Here is a 20,168-nt window from a genome sequence, read left to right as displayed (position 1 = left end):
GTGAGTTGACCGCGCTTTGTGTGAAAGGAACACGAAAAACGTCTTGCACCAAGACTGTACGCGCACAGATGCATATCCGAAAACTGTCTCGAATGCTTATCCGAAAACAGATTTTCTTACTTCATTAACAAAAACAGGCATGAATGGGAAGAAAAGAGTGACTCGTTAAACAGCCGTGCGATAAAAGCCCTCGCATTCGGCTCGGGCCTTTATCGCACGTCAACGACCCTGCCGGTTTTAAACGCCAGTTTAATAGCTCGTCGCTACCATTTTAATCCCTTGAAAATAACCACACGCAATTACCTTACTTTGGTATCAGTTGTTTTTTTAAAACTCACCATTTCCCATTGATTAATATCATGGCTAAACAGAAAGACACTTTGAATTGTATCATTATTCATTATGTTGGAATTGTCACGTGTTGAGTGAAAATTGTTTGTTTACTGAAGTAACTGATACTATCATTCTTAAAAGACAGCGGACACTATCGGTAATTGTCAAAGACCACTCCTCTCACTTAGTGTATCTAAACACATGCATAAAACAACAAACCTGTGAACATTTGAACTCAATTGGTCGTCTAAATTGTGAGATATGAATTAAATAAAAAAAACACCCTTGTCACACGAAGTTGTGTGCTTTATATGCTTGATTTCGAGACCTCAAACTCTACACTTGAGGTCTTTAAATCAAATTCGTTGAAAATAACTTCTTTCTCGAAAACTACCTCACTTAAGAGGGAGCCGTTACTTACAATGTTGTATACTATCAACCTCTCCCCATTTCTCGTTACCAAGTGAGGTTTTATGCTGATAATTATTTTGAGTAATTACCAATCGTGTCCACTGCCTTTAAATGATAAAACAATTTTGCATACAGATTTTAACTTGCCATGCCATTTTATAACAATGGACATCTCGACGGTGCCAATGTCCAAGCAGGAAAAAAAAACTTAAATGATTCCACAATCTGAGAAATGCAACTTAAAGTTTACACTTCACAGATTCAACCAATGGCCGATGAATGTGATATATTGTTGCATAACCAGATTACTTCGAAGTAAGATTAATCTCAAGTTTTTTTTTTTTTTTTTTTTTTTTTTTTTACATTTGAAAGCTACAGTAAGCTTCCAGCAAACATACTGATAAACAACGTAAACGTTCCCTTCAATGTATGTTATTTAAAAAGATATTCAAGGTAAATCACTATTCAGTCACTAAATAGTGACTGGATACAACGGATTATTGTTTTTGAGGCAGTTTTTTTGTGGATGCACATTATTGGTTGAAAGCTTATTGAGATTCAAGCGTTAGAATTAGTTCAGTTTTTAAATTATCCCGAGGTCGAATATATGGTGTATGTATAGTGATGTATGTTCAATTCTAAAATTGTTTGATTTCGACTGACTGGAAAGTTCTTGGCCAAAGTCCAAGTCACGTACGATGTTGTGTTAGGATTTTCTATAACATCATTGGTCAGTTTGAACGGTACTGAGACATGATTGGTCAGTTTGAACGGTACTGAGACACGATTGGTCAGTTTGAACGGTACTGAGACACGATTGGTCAGTTTGAACGGTACTGAGACATGATTGGTCAGTTCGAACGGTACTGAGACATTATTTGTGCGATGTACATATAGAACATTGTTTATCCAAGTGATGTTTGCCATATTACGATAACTTTTGTACGCTTCATGGCTTCAGCCTTATCATAAGCGACCAAATACGTGAACGTGAACGTCAGAAAATTGCGTTTTAAAAATGTCACGTTTTTAGCATACGTGAGTTTACCATTTTTGTAGCGTCAGGTAAGAACGTGCAGACGTCATACGTGACCATGCAATTAGCCCAAAGTGGTGACGTCGCCAAGAAACAACACAAGTTATATTCTTATTTGTTTACGTGCGCGTGGTCAGAAGGGCGTAAGAAATGGGAATATAACTAGAAGTCTGCTTCCAACAAGCTTTCAAAAGTTGCTCATTTAGATGATCACAGAATCGTGTTGATAAAAACAAAATAATAATAATAATAATTGTAATAATTAATTTATATTAAAGACACTGGACACTTTTGGTGGTTGTCAAAGACCAGTCTTCTCACTTGGTGTATCTCAACATATGCAGAAAATAACAAACCTGTGAAAATTTGAGCTCAGTCGGTCGTCGTAGTTGCAAGATATTAATGAATGAAAAAACACCCTTGTCACACGAAGTTGTGTGCTTTCAGATGCTTGATTTCGGAGAGCGCTGTTTAAGACGGCTGTATGTTAACTATTGAGCATTAAGATTGAATAAAGGCATCCGACCACTGCAGCGGCAGCTTAAAGACAGTCTCCGTCGCCTGTATAAGTACAGTCTCCTTTTTAGGGTTTATTTGTAAAAAGGGTTGACAGATAGAGGGACCGCCTCCAATTATTAAAACTGGTCCATTGGCCAAATGATTGAACTTCAAAAAGGAACACGCGAGATTATTTTCATCCAAGATGTGCATCCACCATTCAAATTACTTATTATTATACACGGCTTTTGTTTTGATTATTTGTTGGTTCTTTGTATAACTTGCGCTTGATGTTTTAACTAGTACCACAATAGGAGCAACCATAAGTAACATACATGTATAGAGTGTAAGCCCACACAGTTTGATGACATTAGAGGTGGGACGTGTTGCCATCATAGTCTGCCAAAATAAATATTTACCGAGACGCATAACGATAATATAAGTCCCCAAAAACGGACTTTATGCCACAGTATAATAACAAGCAAACACAACTAGTTAGTGCTTGCATTGTCATCAGTCAAGTGGTGTGTTGACATCATGTGGCTTTATTTAAACAACACAATCAACACCAGTAGTGTTGTTAGCACAGGTGTGTACATAATAGGTAATGTGATGATCATGCGTGATGTCCATGGTCATGTGATGAAGGCTTCTGGACTGTACATGAATGTACGGAGCTCAATATCTACCACGGGTACACAAATAATTGTGAGCTGTCATGTGAAGTATTGTTTGATATATGTATATATTTTTTTTTTATTTTTTTTTATTATCATTATTATTATTATTATTTTATTTTTTATTTTTTTTTCATTTTTTTTTTTTTTATTTTTTTTTTGGGGGGTAACCGCCCAAGCGTCTAAATGCAATTTTGAAATTTTTACTCGCCATACCCTAATTGTTTGTTTTAGTTCCACAAAGGTTAGTTTGACATTATTAAACTAATTTGTTCATCATCGGATTGGTCAAGAGTTTCATTTTATATTTTATAGGAGAGTGATTAGAAACAAGTATTTGTTAAAATGACGTTGCCTTTTTGTTTTATTTATTTGTAAACTGCCCCTTAATGTTGTTATTGGTTAATAACATCTACATCATAAGGAAAATATATGAATTATTTAGTTTAGTAAGGTTTGATGTAACACAATATAACTATAATTCATCATTGAGTCGCGTTGGTTCTGAAAAGAAACATGGGTTTCGAAGTTTCAATCAGAATGCTCTGATCGTCTTCTGATCGAAACGTCGAGTTTCAAATCCTTCTAATTTATTATTCAATCATTAGTTAACAAAATTGAATTTTTTTCACCATAATTTGTAGAATCATATTCCAACAATTGCAATGGTTACAACAGGCCACCTTAGATTGAGAAACGACCCTTGGAGTTTGTACCCTTGAACGCTATTAATACGGATGGGTTTTTCCAGTTGTGTGAAACTAGTGCAATTTTAATCAGTGATTATTTGGAATTATGGTTATGAAAGAAGTGAACTGTTTGTGAAGACCTACCTGTTAACGTTTCTTTTTTGGTCGAGCAGAATTCCTTTTTGGTGCCAATTCCTAAAGATCAGCAAAGAAATCCAACTGTACGCAGTGAGTATTGAGTGAAAAAACGTCTACAACTTAAGGTAAATCTCTATGTACACCCAGGCCTATATTAGATTTGAGGCAATGTGTGGTATTGTTTCAATGTATAATTGATTTTCCGTAAACAGTTTCTGCAAATCGTATAATTTTGATTTTCGGGAGACTTCTTAAGACTGGGTTGCTGTAAAAATCAACGATAATTTTAAAATGATGACAGACTTCAAAAATGGATTTTGGCAAAACTCCATGTATGAGTAGGTATGGGTACACAATACACAAACAGCTAAAAACAAGTTATATCGGACATTGGTTGCCGTGGTTACCGCCAAAATAAGATTTTCAGCAAATTTTCCAAGTTTTTACCTTTTTTAATAGTTACAATATAGGTGAATTGAAAGTACTGGTACGTCTTAATGGGAAAACGTTGAAGTTTTTCTTTCACACATGATGCACAACCATGTTTACTCTTTCAGAAAATGTTTTTAAAAATTAAGTGTGCGATCAACTTTGGATCAAACCACTATTTCAAATAGGGCTGTTTTTGTTATATTTTCTTTTAGCGAAAAATAGGGGTATCGAATTGGGCCATAAGTCCGAAAGTGGCACTTTGTGGATTATGACACTTTTATAGTTGGAAGATAAGGTACCGACCTACATAAAAATGCAATAAAATGTTTTGGTATTTTAAGTGCGCGAACACAGTTTTGCCGGAAAATTAGCACTTTGGCAGGGCAAAAACACAACAAATGGCCAAAAATTATACATTATTATTAGGTACAAATATCAGGAAATTATATATTTTTTAAACCTTATGGGTGGAAGGGACTTGAGGTGCATTCATACAAACTAAACTTTTGAAATCACTATATAGCCCGTTGCCATGGTAACAGCTCATTTGTGTTTTTGGCTATTTTTGGCCACTTTTGGGGGTCTAAAAAACTGTATTTTAGCATATATTTGCAACTCCACCCAGCCAATGTGCATTTTTTTTTTCATAAAACGTTTCACATCAATATATTGAGTCGTCCTTTCTTGAGACAAACAAATTATTGCTTTAACTTTTACCCTAATGCTATTTTTAGAACAGCATTAGCGCATGTTTTTAGAAATTCGCAAAATCAACATTTTTACCCAATTGTTTGCCCTAAAAATGACAATTTGCCAGGGGTATCAGAATGTTTTCGTTTCGGTTGTATTTCGAGCCAACATTGGTCCTTCCATTTTGAGAAAAACTTTTGAGAAAAACTTGGGCAATTGTATCCTGTTGTAACAGTACTGCCTTAAAACAAATGCATTTTAACTTGTTTTCTTCAGATTGAATAAATAACATTAATACAATAATACTTTTAAGTCTTCCATGAATCCGGCACCTTTCATGAGCACGCTGTAGCGTTGTGGACTACCCAACATTGATCAAGAATATTTTTAATGACCTAAGTTTTGGATTTTATACTACCCCCCCCCCTCCCCTGCATGCCCAGCCCCCAAGCCCCACAATGCATTACAAAGCGCCACCTCTGTTGAAAGTCCCTTTTTAAAATTTCCATTGCACATCATTAATAGTAGGAAAGTTTGTGCTGTCTTCAGTCACCTTTGCTGTAATTGGGCGATTATTTGTGTTTTCATGTCGGGGGAGCACAAAATAGGCAACTGTATTATGTAGTGACACTGCCTCAGCCTCAAACATGGTAAAATTTGAAGAAAACAAATTGAACAAATAAATTCTCTTTATTGACATTTCTTACATGCTGAACAAAGATGTTGATTGAAAAAAAAAAAGCAAAGCAGCTTACAAGTATAACAATATAACTGTATACAATGTATAGTTCGAAGACTCACCCCAAGCTAATTCGGTTGGTAATAGTGTTATCCGGCTATGTTCCTTATGTATCAGTACCTTATCTTTCAAGCCTGGTAGCCAAACTTTCTCAGATATTATGCTACTTTCGGACTTCTGACAAACTAAGCAACTCCCTCTATTTCCCAACTTGACCTTTGTTCAAAACACCCCTTTTTGAAATAATGGATTATTCCATTCACAATTGACTGTACCTGTGTCAGGTGCATTTTTGGTAGACCAAGGGTGTATATTTATCATATTCAGTTGAAAGGCATGTAATATATTTGGTCTTTACACTGTGAAGCCCTCAACTTTGGGTAATTTTCAGAAAAGAGCTAAATTAGGTGAAATATAGCAATTTCCCTATTTTTAACCGTTGCCATGGCAACCAAAGTACAATGCAAAAACTATGCTTTCTTTTTACACTTTGGTTGAAGGAATTAACACGTGCAAAGAGAAAACAAAATCCATTAAAACAAAAAAATCATATTTTTTTGTTATACAATATGAAAATATACAATTTTATTTCCAAAAAAGCACGAAGTTTATGGCAGCACTGCTCCCCAGTACAACAAATACCAAATGTTTTTGTTTGAAATTCTTACAGACCAGTATCTTATCTTTCATGCCTGGAAGCAAAACTTTCCTAAATATGCCACTTTGGGACTTCTGACAATTTTAACAACCCCCTGTATTTCCCAAATTGACTTTTCCTCAAAACACCCCTTTTTGAAATAATGGAATCTTCCATTCACAATTAACTGTACTTTTATCGAACGCATTTTTGGAAAGATTAAGGATGCATATTTTTTTATATCCAGCTGAGAGGTAGGTCCACTATTTGGTTTTTACACAGTGGAGCCCTCAACTTTGGGTAATTTTTACTCATGAAAAAAGCTAAATTAGGTGAAATATGGTAATTTTCTACTTTTGACCGTTGGCAACGAAGGTGTAAATGCAAAACTTATGCTTTATTTTTACACTTTGGATGATGGCCTTCACTTGTGCAAAGTTTAAACGAAATCCATTATTGAAAGTCTGCCACCACTTCTTTGATTTTTAGAGCAACCCAGTCTTAGTCGTCTTCGTTTTATCTATTATTATACAACCACGAGTAGATTTGTTGGAGTTCAGGAGACTTTTCTATCGTACTCTTTTGGTAAATTGTCTTGCTCTATATATTACTTTACCGCGGAGTAGACTGTCTTTGTTTAAATCAATGTTTTATTATGACGCAGCATAATGATCCGGCCTACTTATACATGTGTTATTGTATTATAAACAACCGACATAAATACACGCATCAGGTAAATCCAAAACAGGGTGGTACAATGACAAGCAAATAAAGCATTCAAGACACTAATACACTAGGCATACTACTGCATTGCCATGATGCTGTTTGGAATGCGATCGTGGCTATGCTCCCGACGTGCAAGGGCCCTATTTCATAAAGCCTGTGTTAGCACAACAGTTTGCTCAGCACAAAATAGTATTGCTTTGCAGAATCTGGTTACCAGCCCAATTTTACTTAAATTAATTTTAAATGTTGTGGCATTGAGGCTGGTGCTGGACAATTTTTTGCCTAGTAAAGTTGTTTTTTGTTAGTCAGCATTTTCTGCTAAACAGATGAAACTAGTGAGCCCTGGTTTTAATATGAAAGACTTTTAAAGCATATTGGGGGAAGGGAAGGAATTTTTGAGGGATTCGTAAGCGTCCGTAAGTGTATCTTGAAACGTAAGCGTAGCTGTGTATCTTGGAACGTAAACGTCGGTTGACTCGGGATTGAAAGCGTATTTTTTGATGGAATGAAAGCGTAACTTGACGGAACGTAAGAATATCTTGGAATGTAAGCGTAGCTGCGTTTATCTTGGAAAGTAACCATATATTTTTGGTACAACTCATGGGAAATTCGACTGCTTTTGATTGCTTAGTCGAGTCGCGACTACCGCTGTTCAACTAAGTCGGTTAATCGTGCTGCTACGACTATGTATTATAAAAGTAGTCGCGATCGAATTGGTTAACCACTTTTGTCGCTCACGACTATTCACAACATTTGTTTACAAAACACCACCAGAAATCACTGACACAATCCTTCAATCCTTTCAGTACGAGTTTTATGTTATTGCGCCTTCTGCAAACAGTATGTCGCCATGCATGTTGGACAATGGGAGTTCAAGTTTTGCGACTAGTCGAAGTCCCAGCTATTTGAGGCGCGACCAATAGCCGAGTAATAACTTCCACTTGCCCAGGTAAATCATAACATCAAAACTGTCAAAATAACATTTCATTCACATAATTCAAAATTAACATTTTTTTTTTGACAAAATTCTACTTTGAGGGAATTTGGTTGTATCATTATTTGTGTTTATAAAGGCAGTGGACACTATTGGTTTGGTATAGTATAAAACACGGTGGGAAACGGCTCCCTCTGAAGTAACGTAGTGTTCAAGAAAGGGTAAATTTTCCAGATATTTGATTTCGAGACCTCAGATTTAGAATTTGAGGTCTCGAAATCAAGCATCTGAACGCACACAACTTCATGTGACAAGTTCTTTTTGTATTTCATTATTATCTCGCAACTTTTTCAGATTTTCACAGGTTTGTTATTGTACGCATATGTTGAGATTTACCTGTCTTTTTAACGATCGATGGGCTCCGTTATTTGTGATTGTTATGTTTATAAAACATTGTTTATTATGCTACTCTCACAATAACACCGACAAAATAACAAACAGCGGTATTATTACGTTTTGAAAACATCAATCTGTTTTAATTACCTGAAAACTCGTAACAAAAACCAATTGGAAATTTGCGATCATAATACATTTCGGATTCGACAACCGACTGACAAACCCACGATGACAAACATGTATTTTGATGTCTGGCTCCCAACCCCTCCCAAGCTCATGGCTAGACCCGCAGTTCGTAGCGCGGGCGATTACACCTCCACCCCCCCACACCCCCCCCCCCCCCCCACGAGACACGGCATGGGCGGTACGCCCCAAGGCTTACGTTCCAATTGCTCCACGCCGTGGGGCTATACAATAAACTCTGAATTATTCTGAATGTTATAACCTTACATTCGATTTTTGACAATTATTAACGATTTGTATCCACAGCCTGATAACATATTATTATTTTTATTTTTTTATTTTTGTTATTAATAATTGTAAACAAAATAATTAAATTTAGTTCAACGAATTAGCTTTTCTACGGCTGGAAACTAACTCGGATGATCACGTGATTATTAGAACCACTTTGTGGTTTTTACTATCACAATGCTTAAATGGCTAAGTGTGATGATTTTGTAGAGCCTATTTTTTTTTTCCATTCCTGGAAGACATTTGAAGTCCTAACTATTTTCTAGCCCAAATAGCCCAATTCAGCCGGTGTGTCCATTTAAGATGGTATTTGAGGCGATGCATAGTGAGGTATCAAGTTGGTTTGCTGTAACACAAAGAAGAAGAAGAATTTACACCGATACACTATCTCAAGGAACATAATCTACCCAGCAAGGTGTTACCGCAAGCCAAAAACACCACCCGGTCTATGTTATGTTCGATGATACATGTGACCAAATAATATAAACTCTGACAGGTCAGGCATTAAGGGTGTCGTGGCGAGCGGATAAGAGCACCGAACTCAATCTCTGGTGCTTCTGTTCAGCAGAGTGTGGGTTCGAAGCCCGTGCGTGACACTTAACTATAACTACTTCTCTCCACCCAGGTGTAAATGGGTACCTGTGAGGGCAGAGATGGTTCTTGTGGTTGATTTAGCCGAGTAGCGCATGTTGCACAGGCTGCGTACTCACCACCAGCTGAGATGAGATGGTTTGAAGGGACACACCCGCTTCGTTGGGCTTTTTTGGCTACAAAATACACTGAAACATGATTCTAAAGGTCTTCCAGGAATGGAGAAGAATAGTTGCTAAAAGAAACCATCAAATTTGGCCGTTTTAAGGCATTTGTTTTTAAACGAAGGTCACGTGGGTTATCGGAATCACTTTTTGGGTTAGGATAACCCACGTGACCTTCGGAGAGCTTTACTTACAGCCGTATAAACATAAGTTAAAAATAAATTACTAAACCAAATTTTATATTTTTTTGTTACAACTATGAATGGATATTTGACAAAAGAGACTATGTATACAAGTTGCGGGTAAAAACTGTAAATAATTATGAAAGAAGGGACGTAAGATTCTCATTCAGAGAGTCCGTGCAACGGAAGCGTGTTTTACAGCGCCTCGGCATGGGAGCAATCGGAACGTAAGCCTTGGGGCATATCACGTACTGCACATGCCGTGTCTCGTGGGGGGCTGCAGGTGTAGTCCCTGGCGCTATGAACTCCCAGCTTGCGGGTCTCGCCGTGAGCTTGGGAGGGGTTGGGAGCAAGACATCAAAGTACATGTTTGTCATCGAGGGTTTCTCAGTCGGTTCACCTCGTGTCGATTCCGTTATTTCTTAAGATCGCAACGTTCCAATGTAATGCTCTGTTTTGTTTCATGGCTCCTAATTTATTTTTGTTAGGAGTTTTCAGGTCATTAAAAAAAAGATTGATGAGTTTCAAAACGTAGGAATAACGCATTTTGTTAAATTGACAGTTTTAGTGTGTGAGTAGCTTAACAAATGTTTTATAAAGAAGAAGAAAAGGATAACAAAAAACGGAGCCCCCGATCGTAAAAAAGAACAGGTGAATTTGAAGAATTTTGTATAAAAGGTTGAAACAAACATAATGATAAAACAAAATTCCCTCAAAGCTTAATTTAAAAAAAAGTAAAAATAATATTTTCGAATTTAATTTAAATTTGGCTGGTAATTAGTTTCTGCTATTCAATACTATTTTGTACTAAGCAACATGTTTGTGCCACTATACAGGCATTATGAAATTGGGTCCTGGCACGTCGTGGCACGTAACGCCTCGATCGCATTTCAAACTGCATCATGGCTATGCGGTAGTAGGCCTAGTTTATAGGGGCCAGGAAAGCTTTATTGACTTGTCACTGTCCCTTCGTATTCTGGGTTAATTTCTTTGTGTTCTACCTCCATCGTCGAAGGATTTGCCTGCTCCGTATAATTATGCTGGTTGTTTATAATACATGGATAGACTGGATCCTTATGCTGCGTCATAGTAAAGCTTTGCTGTAAACAAAACACCAGTCTACTTGCAACATTGTGCGACAATGTCACGAATATTTGACAGTTGCAACGACTGGAAACACGTATACGCTGGCCTTTCACCGCTTTGTTTTTTTTTTATCATTTTTCGCTAATTACGTGACATGTTGACAAAATTGTTTAACAGCAACCATCTATACAGACATTATTTATGATTATACACCCCTAAAATGAGTAAACGGTGAGCCGGTGTGTCCCTTTAAGGAATGAATTAAGGCCCAGTGACCAGGGGTAATAATGTTGGAAGCGGTTTGAGACGCCCTCAGGGTGTGAAAAACGCTATATAAAAAATGGTTATTGTTATTGTTGATATTGTTGTGGAAAAAAATATATATCATGATTCAGACCAGTGTATTGTAAGGATCAGTACACGCTCATGTAACGAAATGCGTTCTGGAATTTGTAGTCAGACTATTTGGGAAACCAAAACACATTGTTGTAAAAGTGTGCATAGGAAACCCAATGTCACTGATCAAATGCCCCTGAAGAAGTCTCTGGTTAGTATGTGCCACAGCCACCGAAATTTATCGGACAAATTTTAACATCCCCAAATTGAACTCAGAAACAAAGTTTCATCAAACCATTTGTTAGGGTGGCATGGTTGGCTTGTGCGTTCGATTCCCGGCCTGGACCATAAGCGAGTTGAGTTGTGCGTTGGTTATCTGTTGTGTCACGAGGGTTTTCCAGACCATCGGTTTTCCTCCCTCGGGACAAATCTAGCCTTGCTCAAGGCAGTCGAATTATTCACTCCGAAAAAATAACTACCGCTGTATAAAACCGTATACACTGTGCGTAAAATGTGTGTAACCACATCGCACGATGCCCCGTACACTATCCGCATGCACGGCCTCCGCATGCAGGTTAGTGGTACGAGTGCGAATGACTTGTGCACAGTTAGTCGTACGGTGTGCGTTGAGCGATGTGACGGTGTATATGGTTGGGTCGTGCGGTGTGAATACACACAGTAAGCACAGTGTATACGGGTGGGTTTACAGCGGCGGCGTTTCTGAATGAATAATGCGACTGCCTTGAGCAAGGCTAGGACAAATCTAATAATTTCGATCTTGGCTAGTGCTTCGTGGTCATAATGGGTTGATGTGGCTGGCAGCCAAAGGCGCCCTTGCATGCCTGCTTCCCAAACACGTTGCAGCCGCGTCCGTCGCAATGGACCGATCCGGCCTGTCAATCAAAATGTGCGCGTTCACCCATGTGACCTTCACAGCAATGATTGTGGTCGGACAAACTTCCACAACTTTAATCTCGAATACAAAGTTGATTATTTGGAAGTACGGTTTGGTAAAGAAGTGCACTGTTTTGAACATTATCAATGTTGTTTATCTTACAGAATTCGTCGTTATTGCCGCCAGTTATCCACTCTTGTAAAGTTCAGCGGAGATTTAACTGTGCAAAGTTATCACTGGTAGAAACACTTTAACAGGTAAGGGTTTACTTTAAATTGGTCTAATGGTATGTTCAATAACGCACATGACCAATACACTGCAAAAACGTTGGTCAAATTATTTGTTTGGCAAAGTAACTTCAACAATTATTGGTCGATAATTGCCCAACAAAACCAATAATTGGTGTTGTTGGGCAAACATTTTGTTTGCCAATTTTTTGTTTAAAAAGCGGAACAAAAGTTGGGCAAGTGTTGGGCAAATAATTCGTAATCTGAAATTATCATAACTGTTGGTTACACTTTTGCTTTATTATTGGGCAACTTTTTGGGTAATTTTAATTACTTTTGATTGTTGGTTAACATGATGCACATTAGTTGGTCAAAATCATCCGATCATGCGCACTACGATCAAAGAGTTGCCCAAAAGTTGGGTATGGTATAAAAAACATAGCGATATTTTCCAACATGGCGAGTGGAGGAGTGGCTGTGACGAGCGGGGTTGTCCAGTAGATATAGATCCAATTTGAAGGTTAGTTTTTAACTAAATATGAAGTTGTGTTTTCTATTCAGTCGTGCACAGTCGTGACAGTTGCAGAGCGAGCAACACAGTGACACAACTGTTGAATTAGTTTCAGTTTTTAGTTTCAGTTTTATCATGCCATTATGTGCAATGCCGGTTGTGGCATGTATGCGTGTGCTTGCGCTGCAACTGTCACGACTGTGTACAACTGAACAGGAAACAAACTGTATTTAGTTAAAAACTAACCTTCCAAAGCATCTACAAACCACTGAGCACCCTCTCGATTTTGAGAGAGATGTCGAGGTCACAGCTCACTACCGTTTGCCATCGTGGAAAAGATATTTTCTATGCCTGGTTGTATGACGTATCACAGGAGAAACTGTAAACCAAAGGGTTAAATATATTCACCATTTGTTGGATAACACATAAAAGGGTTAAATCATTAATAAAATCATCGCCCAATAAGTGGGTTATTGATAATGTATTAAATACCCAGAAAATGGGTAAACAAAATATTACCCAACTGTTGGTTAGCAAAATATACCCAACTATTGATGAGGAAATATTACCCAATTATTTGGCAATCAGAGTGCCCAACTTTGATGGGTAATATTTTGCCCAAAAGTTGGAGGAGTTCACTATTCGCCCTTAATTGGGTAAAAGGTTGGGCATTTTTTTACCAATTTTTTTTACAGTGTACAGTTTATTAACTGACAGATCAGACATTTTTCAAATTGATCATGCCACAGTTTGAACCATTCTTTTTGCAATGAACTGCACACGCTCTTTTGACAAAACGCGTTACGACTGGCTATACGCAAGCTATTTTGGGCTATTGAAACATAACTCTTTATAAATGTTGTTGAGGATTACATGGTTGTAGGAAACCAAAGGTCACAGATTTAACTTTCCTGTACACTGCAAAAACTGGGTTAATAAAAAAATAAAAAAATACATACCAAAGAGAGAATCGAGACTAACATCACATGGTGATAAAAAAAACACCAAATGTAGTTGTTTGGGTATAACTTAATGTTATTTAATACCCTGTGGTGTACATTTTGGTTCCCTCTTCGATGTCTATATTATGACAACACCCACGGTGTCAACCTGTTTAACACCCCACATTATCGCAGTGTATAACAGTTACCGGGTCGGTATGAGCCAAAGCCGACAGGGCCAGTGAGACGATTGTTTGTGTCAACATCCCGAAATCAAACTCAGGTTAAAGTTTCATAATAGCTGGCATATATAACCGAGTTGTTGGAAGGCTACTGTACAGGCAGTGACAACGAGACAAAATTTGAAGTTATAAGTTACTTTATTGGGTGCTAATTTTACAGTTGAAAGTTATGTTCACATACAACTAAAAACGACAGTCAGAACGGTTCTATCTGGAAGTTGAAAAGAGAACCAGAATTTAACTTACACAAATTGTACATAAATCTTACCAAAAATCAATATATCATAATTTAAATACAGTGAAATCATGCAACTTGAAATATCTGCCCAAAATACAATAAGGCAAATCTCCGTTCCAATCTGCAAAATAACATAATTGCGGCAGGTTTACGTTTCCATAAAAATGGAACATGTTTATAACAATAAAGCCTTAGTTATATCATAAAAATCAATGAATAAATCTTATGCCAAGTTATATATCACTTTAAGACTTCCCAAGGTCTTAGCTAATTCCAAAGAACAAATCTTGAACCAAAATATATGTCCGGTAATGAACCGATTTGGAATAATGCCAATGGGGGTCTAAATATCAAATTTCGTCATAAACTATACGGGGTGTGCAAGTAAAACCTAGAGTAGTACATAATAAATAATAAATCAATTTAAGCTAAAAGTACTTACGGGGATATTGCTTCCTCTCACTCTTGCCTCCAATAAAGTTGGGATTATCTACCTAAGACTCAATAATATGAAATTGCTTAGCAGCCCGGCGACAAATACAGGTGTGGCATCAACGTACCAACATGAGAAAGTGTTGCCGCTAAACCACTTGCTATCCCCCATTTCGAGACCTCAGATTTTTGAACTTGAGATCTCGAAATCAAGCATCTGAATGCGCACAACTCCGTGTGACAAGGGTTTTTTTGTTTTTTTTTTCATTATTATCCCGCAACTTCGACGACCAAATTTTCACAGGTTTGTTATTTCGTGCATGTTGAGATACACCAAGTGAGAAGACTGGTCTTTGACAATACCAATAGTGTCCAGTTTCTTTAAATATGGCATACAAAGGCAACAATTCTTGTCATGTAAATGGGAAAAGTCCATTGTTTTTGTTGGACATGAAATCGTTTCTAATCGCAAGTTATCGCGACTCTCAACAAACGGCTCTTTATGCGGTAAGTCTGCTGCTGTGTCACCCAATGTATAAAATCACTGACTGTATGAACTATTGCAAACGGCATTCGTTTTACTTTCAGTCTCACCAAGATGGCCGAAGCTGCACTTCACACTGAAACCACTTGCAAGATTAGACATGTACACATCGAATGCCCAATCTGCTTGACTCGGTTCATCGATCCGAAAATCCTGGACTGCCAGCACAGCTTCTGCTTAAAATGTCTTCAGGAACTTGTAGACAAACAGGATCCGAAGACGGATTTCATCCTTTGCCCAGTGTGTAGAGAGAAAACTTCAATCCCAGCTAAGGGACCATCGGCTCTTCTCAACTGCTTTCTTTTGAGCTCGCTTATTGATGACGTCATCAATCCGAATAGTCCCGAGGTGGACATTAACCATCTTGTATCGATTTGCGAAGGATGCGACGAAGGTCTTGAAGCCGTCTCACGGTGTGTTGACTGTGAAGCTAATTTTTGCAAGATTTGTTTGGAATACCACGCCAAAATAAAATTGAACAGGCATCATCGAGTCGTTAATGCAGCCGCGTCGTCAAATGAGGGATCCAGAGACCAGAACAAAACTTGCTCTCCAAAATGCCGGAAACACACTGACCAGGAACTGTGTTTTTACTGTGAAACGTGTGACTTACTTGTTTGTCTCAAATGTGTGGTATTTGATCACAGAGCGCAAAACCACAAACTAACTGAAATCAAAGACTCCATTCGTACTTATCGTCAAGCTGTTGAAGAGGCATTGATGAGATTTGATGAATGTCGCAAGCAATTTCAAAAAGTAGATGACTCTATCAAACACTCACAGCATAGATTACAGCTCATGGTCGACCGGGCTCTTCAAGATATTGTGGCTAAGGAGGAAGAGGAAGTCGAGAAAATCAGAAAAGCATCTCGCCTCCTTCAAGAAAGAGTCACTCAAATCAGCATAGAGAGAGGTGGGGAATTCGGCAGCAAGCAGAGCATCAACAGCGATAAAATGAGCCGTGCAGAGCAGATCGTAGCTTCAGTCAACGACTTGATGCAACATGCTGATGACTTTGAGCTACTGGACCTCAAGCTAAAGGTTATGCACAACTTGACATTCCACAATGAGCTCAAGTTTCAAACAGTGCAGCATAGCAAGTCATTCATCTGGTTCAAAGGTCATGATGTCGTCACTGATGCGGATATCGGTGAAATACTACAGGAAGAGAAGTGGGAGGTGAAGACAGAGTTTGGTAAAGAAGGTGAAGGTGAGGGGGAGTTCAAGTTTACATGGGACGTTGCTTGTTTAAGCAACGATGACATCGTCGTTACTGATTCTGAGCGGCAAATATTATCCACATTTACATCGAATGGTAGTTACAAATCTCAAGGTGTGCAAAGTAGAACAGAAGATGGACAACTAAAAAACCCTATCGGTGTTGCGGTGACCTCTGATGACCTGCTTCTGGTTACTGACGGACAGGATGTAAAGGTTTATGATAGAGAACTACGATACATTCGCAAGTTCAGACCCTCACAGAATCAAGTCGAGGGGCAGTCAGAGAGTATACTCGTTGGTATTGCTGTTGACAAGAAAGATCGTATTGCAGTGTATGACTTTGGGAGAAAGGTAATATCTCTTCATAACAAGGATGGATCCACCATTTCCACAATACATCATGATGATATTGGCGATACCGACAATCCAAGCTTTATATCTGTTAACAACAAGGAGCAACTGATCTTTACAAACCTCCTCGAGTCGAAACTAGTTTGTGTGGATTTCATGGGAAACGAGGTGTTTAATATAAGCACCTCCCTTGACGGCAAAACTGTATTTTCTACTGGTGTGTGTTGTGATGATGCTGGGGATATATATGCGTGTATCGTACGCAAAAATGGTGATGGTGATGTCGATGGTGATGGTGATGGTGATGGTGATGGTGATGGTGATGGTGATGGTGATGGTGGTGGTGGTGGTGATGGTGATGGTGATGGTGATGGCGATGGTGATGGTGATGGTGATGGTGATGGCGATGGTGATGTTGATGGCGATGGCGATGATGTTGGTGGTGGTGGTGGTGGTGATGGTGTTGGTGATGGTGATGGTGATGGTGATGGTGATGGTGATGGTGATGGTGATGGTGATGGTGATGGTGATGGTGATGGTGATGGTGATGGTGATGGTGATGGTATTTGTGAGATACATCATTACGATGCATCAGGTGAGCACATCGGCTGTGTAGCTCGTGGCTTGCACTGTCCTCTAGGCATGACGTTTACTCCGACCGGTGACCTCATCGTGGCTGCTCTGCTCTCGGTAAAGATATTGCATCGAGTGTAAGTGTCGATGACGTCATGGTCGTAAAATGTACAATAATATTGATGACAATGTAAATTTGCAACTTTTAAAGTTGAAAGACACCGGACACTATTATTTGACGTATCTCAACATTATGCATAACATAACAAACCTGTAAAAAATGAGCTCAATTGGTTGTTGAAGTTGCAATATAACTATGAAAGAAAAAAAACCACCTTGTCACACGAAGTTGTGTGCTTTTAGATGCTTGATTTCGAGACCTTTAAACTCTAAATCTGAGGTCTCGAAGTGAAATTCGTGGAAATTTACTTCTTTCTCGAAAAGTACTCCACTTCAGAGGGAGCCGTTTCTCACAATGTGTTATACTACCAACCTCTCCCCATTACTCGGTACCAAGTAAGATTTTATGCAAATAATTTGTTTGAGTAATTACAAATAAATAGTGTCCACTGCCTTTAAATGAAGTTTGGAGCTGTAATATTACGGATATATTTTTGATTGTCGATTAATGTAAATGAAGCTATCCTTTTTTGTTTAACCTCAACCGAATGTATACCATCATTGTGTTGTTAGCAGATAAGTTGTTGTTTTAATCCTCTATACAATTATTAAACTTTAATTAACTTGTGTCATTTAAAGCTTTTGTAAAGAAGAGTTAAGAATGCGGCTCACGAACAAGTTACCAGGAAACAAGTCTTAAAATACGCATGTTACATCGTGATTTGGCTTGGCGCGGTATAGTCTGGTATGGTAAGTTTTTTTGCTACTTTAAATGGTTAATAATAACCTTGAAAAATTACCTTGCTTCATGAGTTACTGCTTTTCAACTCACCATTACCCTTTTAGTATTTTAAGGCTGAACATTAAGGTAACCTTTTTATCTGATCATTATTCAGATAAGAACGGCTGATGTCGTTCTATAAAAGATTAATACGAGTTTGCGTACAGTTTTAATTTCAGAGGTGCCAACTAAACCATCGAGAGCTCTCGGGTGCCACCGTGAGACCTAATTAAAATACTTAACCGACACATGTTTAGCTTCAATTTGTAATACACGTTGACAATATCAAACACTTGTAAACTGCATTTCCAATGTACTAATTGGAGTAATTTGAGAGGTGTTGATTCTAACATTGTTTAATCAGATAGTTCAAGTTACTGTTCATGGTTAAGTGCTGTTGGCCGAATGTGGTATTTGTCTTGTTTCCGCCGTCAAATTTGTATTATTCTGTATGTAAAAGAAAATTTACATAATTCAAAAGCTTCTGTATTTATTCGCTAAAGTTCTGTTTACCCTTAATAAATACAAATGCATTAATACAAGTTATTTTAACTAAAAATATAAACTCTAACCCAGAGGGTGGGTGGGTCTAGGCGCTGCCGAAGCTTAAAACGTTGTCGAAATATTTTGAATGTTCTTGTGCTCAGCTAAGACATTTCAAAAGCAGTTTATGCAATTTAGTCCAGATCAACAGAGGGCGCTCGCTTTTGCAGTAGCTGGGTTAGAGTCCGTAATTTGCATGCAAAGCCAGATATGCCTACCAGTTTGGATCATTGTGATAAAGAAAACCTGTGGTATTTGAAACCGTTGGATTGAATTTAATTGTGTATAAATGAAAATGTATACAATAACACTAACCTGTTGAAAATTTCATGGCAAAAGATGGTTGCGGTTTTGAGTCATCGCCGATAATCCGGCCCATTGCCACAAGAAAATGTGGCTAACAAATACACAAGATCTGAGTTCAACTTCAAAAAATCGAGATTCGGGCCATAAATCTTATCAGTTAGTACGTACCAAGAATACTTCGAATTTAAATGTCTCTTAAATGTGTTGAACACTATGAAAGCTACTGTAATCTTCTAAATCATTTTTTTTTTATTAAATTGATTGTCAGAAATATTAGCAAAGTAAGTGTTCCCTTGGAGATTTGTTTTATAAAATAAACGTCAACGTAAAACACTATTTTAGTCACCTACAAGTGACCGGTTATAACGGGTTATTGTTTTTAAAGGCAACTTTTTGTAAAGAACAACAATAAATTGATGGGATATTATTGAGAGTATAGCGTTACAAATAGTTAAGAGTTTAAATTAGCCCGATGTCGAATACTATCGTATGTATATTTATAAAATGTCCCGACAACGAAAATGTTTGATTTCGACTGGCTGGAAGTTATTGGCCCTTTTCCAAATAAGGATCGTTTTAGTTCGTGACATTTGTCAGTTTTAAACGGTACGTTACTCAATGGAACAAGCGAGCTTTAACTGCGCGTTTTGCGAGCAAACACGTGAACGTAAACGTCAACAAACTTGTGTTGTTTCTAGGTGACGTCACGACGTCACCACTTAGGACTTATATAGTTGTGAGTCATATTGACTTGCAGTTAATTTACTCGCATACTTTCTTTATTGGGTCAGATTATCACTAGAAATTCAATTTTCCACTGTTAATGATAACATAACAAAATTGTTGGCACAAACTGTTTTTGTTATCAAGTTTATATTATAAGCAGAATTTCAATTTAGCTTTTAGATTTGGTGTACGATTTGGTTTGGTATCGCTCTTTAGAAATCGGCAACACCTTGTAAATAAATTAGTATATTGTGCTATGTAAAATGAGTCGGTTCATAACTACATAAATTGACGGGAAAACAAAAATATCGAGGCGCCTTGAGCGTCAATGAGTGGCGGACACAAGCCCGC

General features: G+C 37.8%; 1 protein-coding gene across 2 annotated transcripts; it reads left to right on the top strand.

Moving 5' to 3' along the window:
• Positions 1-3,750: 3,750 nt before the first annotated feature.
• On the top strand, positions 3,751-20,168 carry LOC139942904 (uncharacterized). 2 transcript variants are annotated; one of them, XM_071939721.1, is made up of 3 exons: positions 3,751-3,907; positions 12,226-12,318; positions 15,241-20,168. In XM_071939721.1, exon 3 carries the CDS (start codon positions 15,251-15,253, stop codon positions 17,480-17,482), a length of 2,232 nt encoding a protein of 743 aa, XP_071795822.1. In that variant the 5' UTR covers positions 3,751-3,907; positions 12,226-12,318; positions 15,241-15,250; the 3' UTR covers positions 17,483-20,168. The 2 variants fall into 2 exon arrangements, with proteins under 2 accessions (XP_071795822.1, XP_071795823.1); XM_071939722.1 differs by having other exon boundaries at positions 3,762-3,872.

Source organism: Asterias amurensis, chromosome 10, assembly GCF_032118995.1.
Source record: "Asterias amurensis chromosome 10, ASM3211899v1".
In the NCBI taxonomy this organism is placed as follows: domain Eukaryota; kingdom Metazoa; phylum Echinodermata; class Asteroidea; order Forcipulatida; family Asteriidae; genus Asterias; species Asterias amurensis.
Note: the sequence above shows the minus strand (reverse complement) of the source record. Positions and strands in the feature narration are given on the sequence as shown.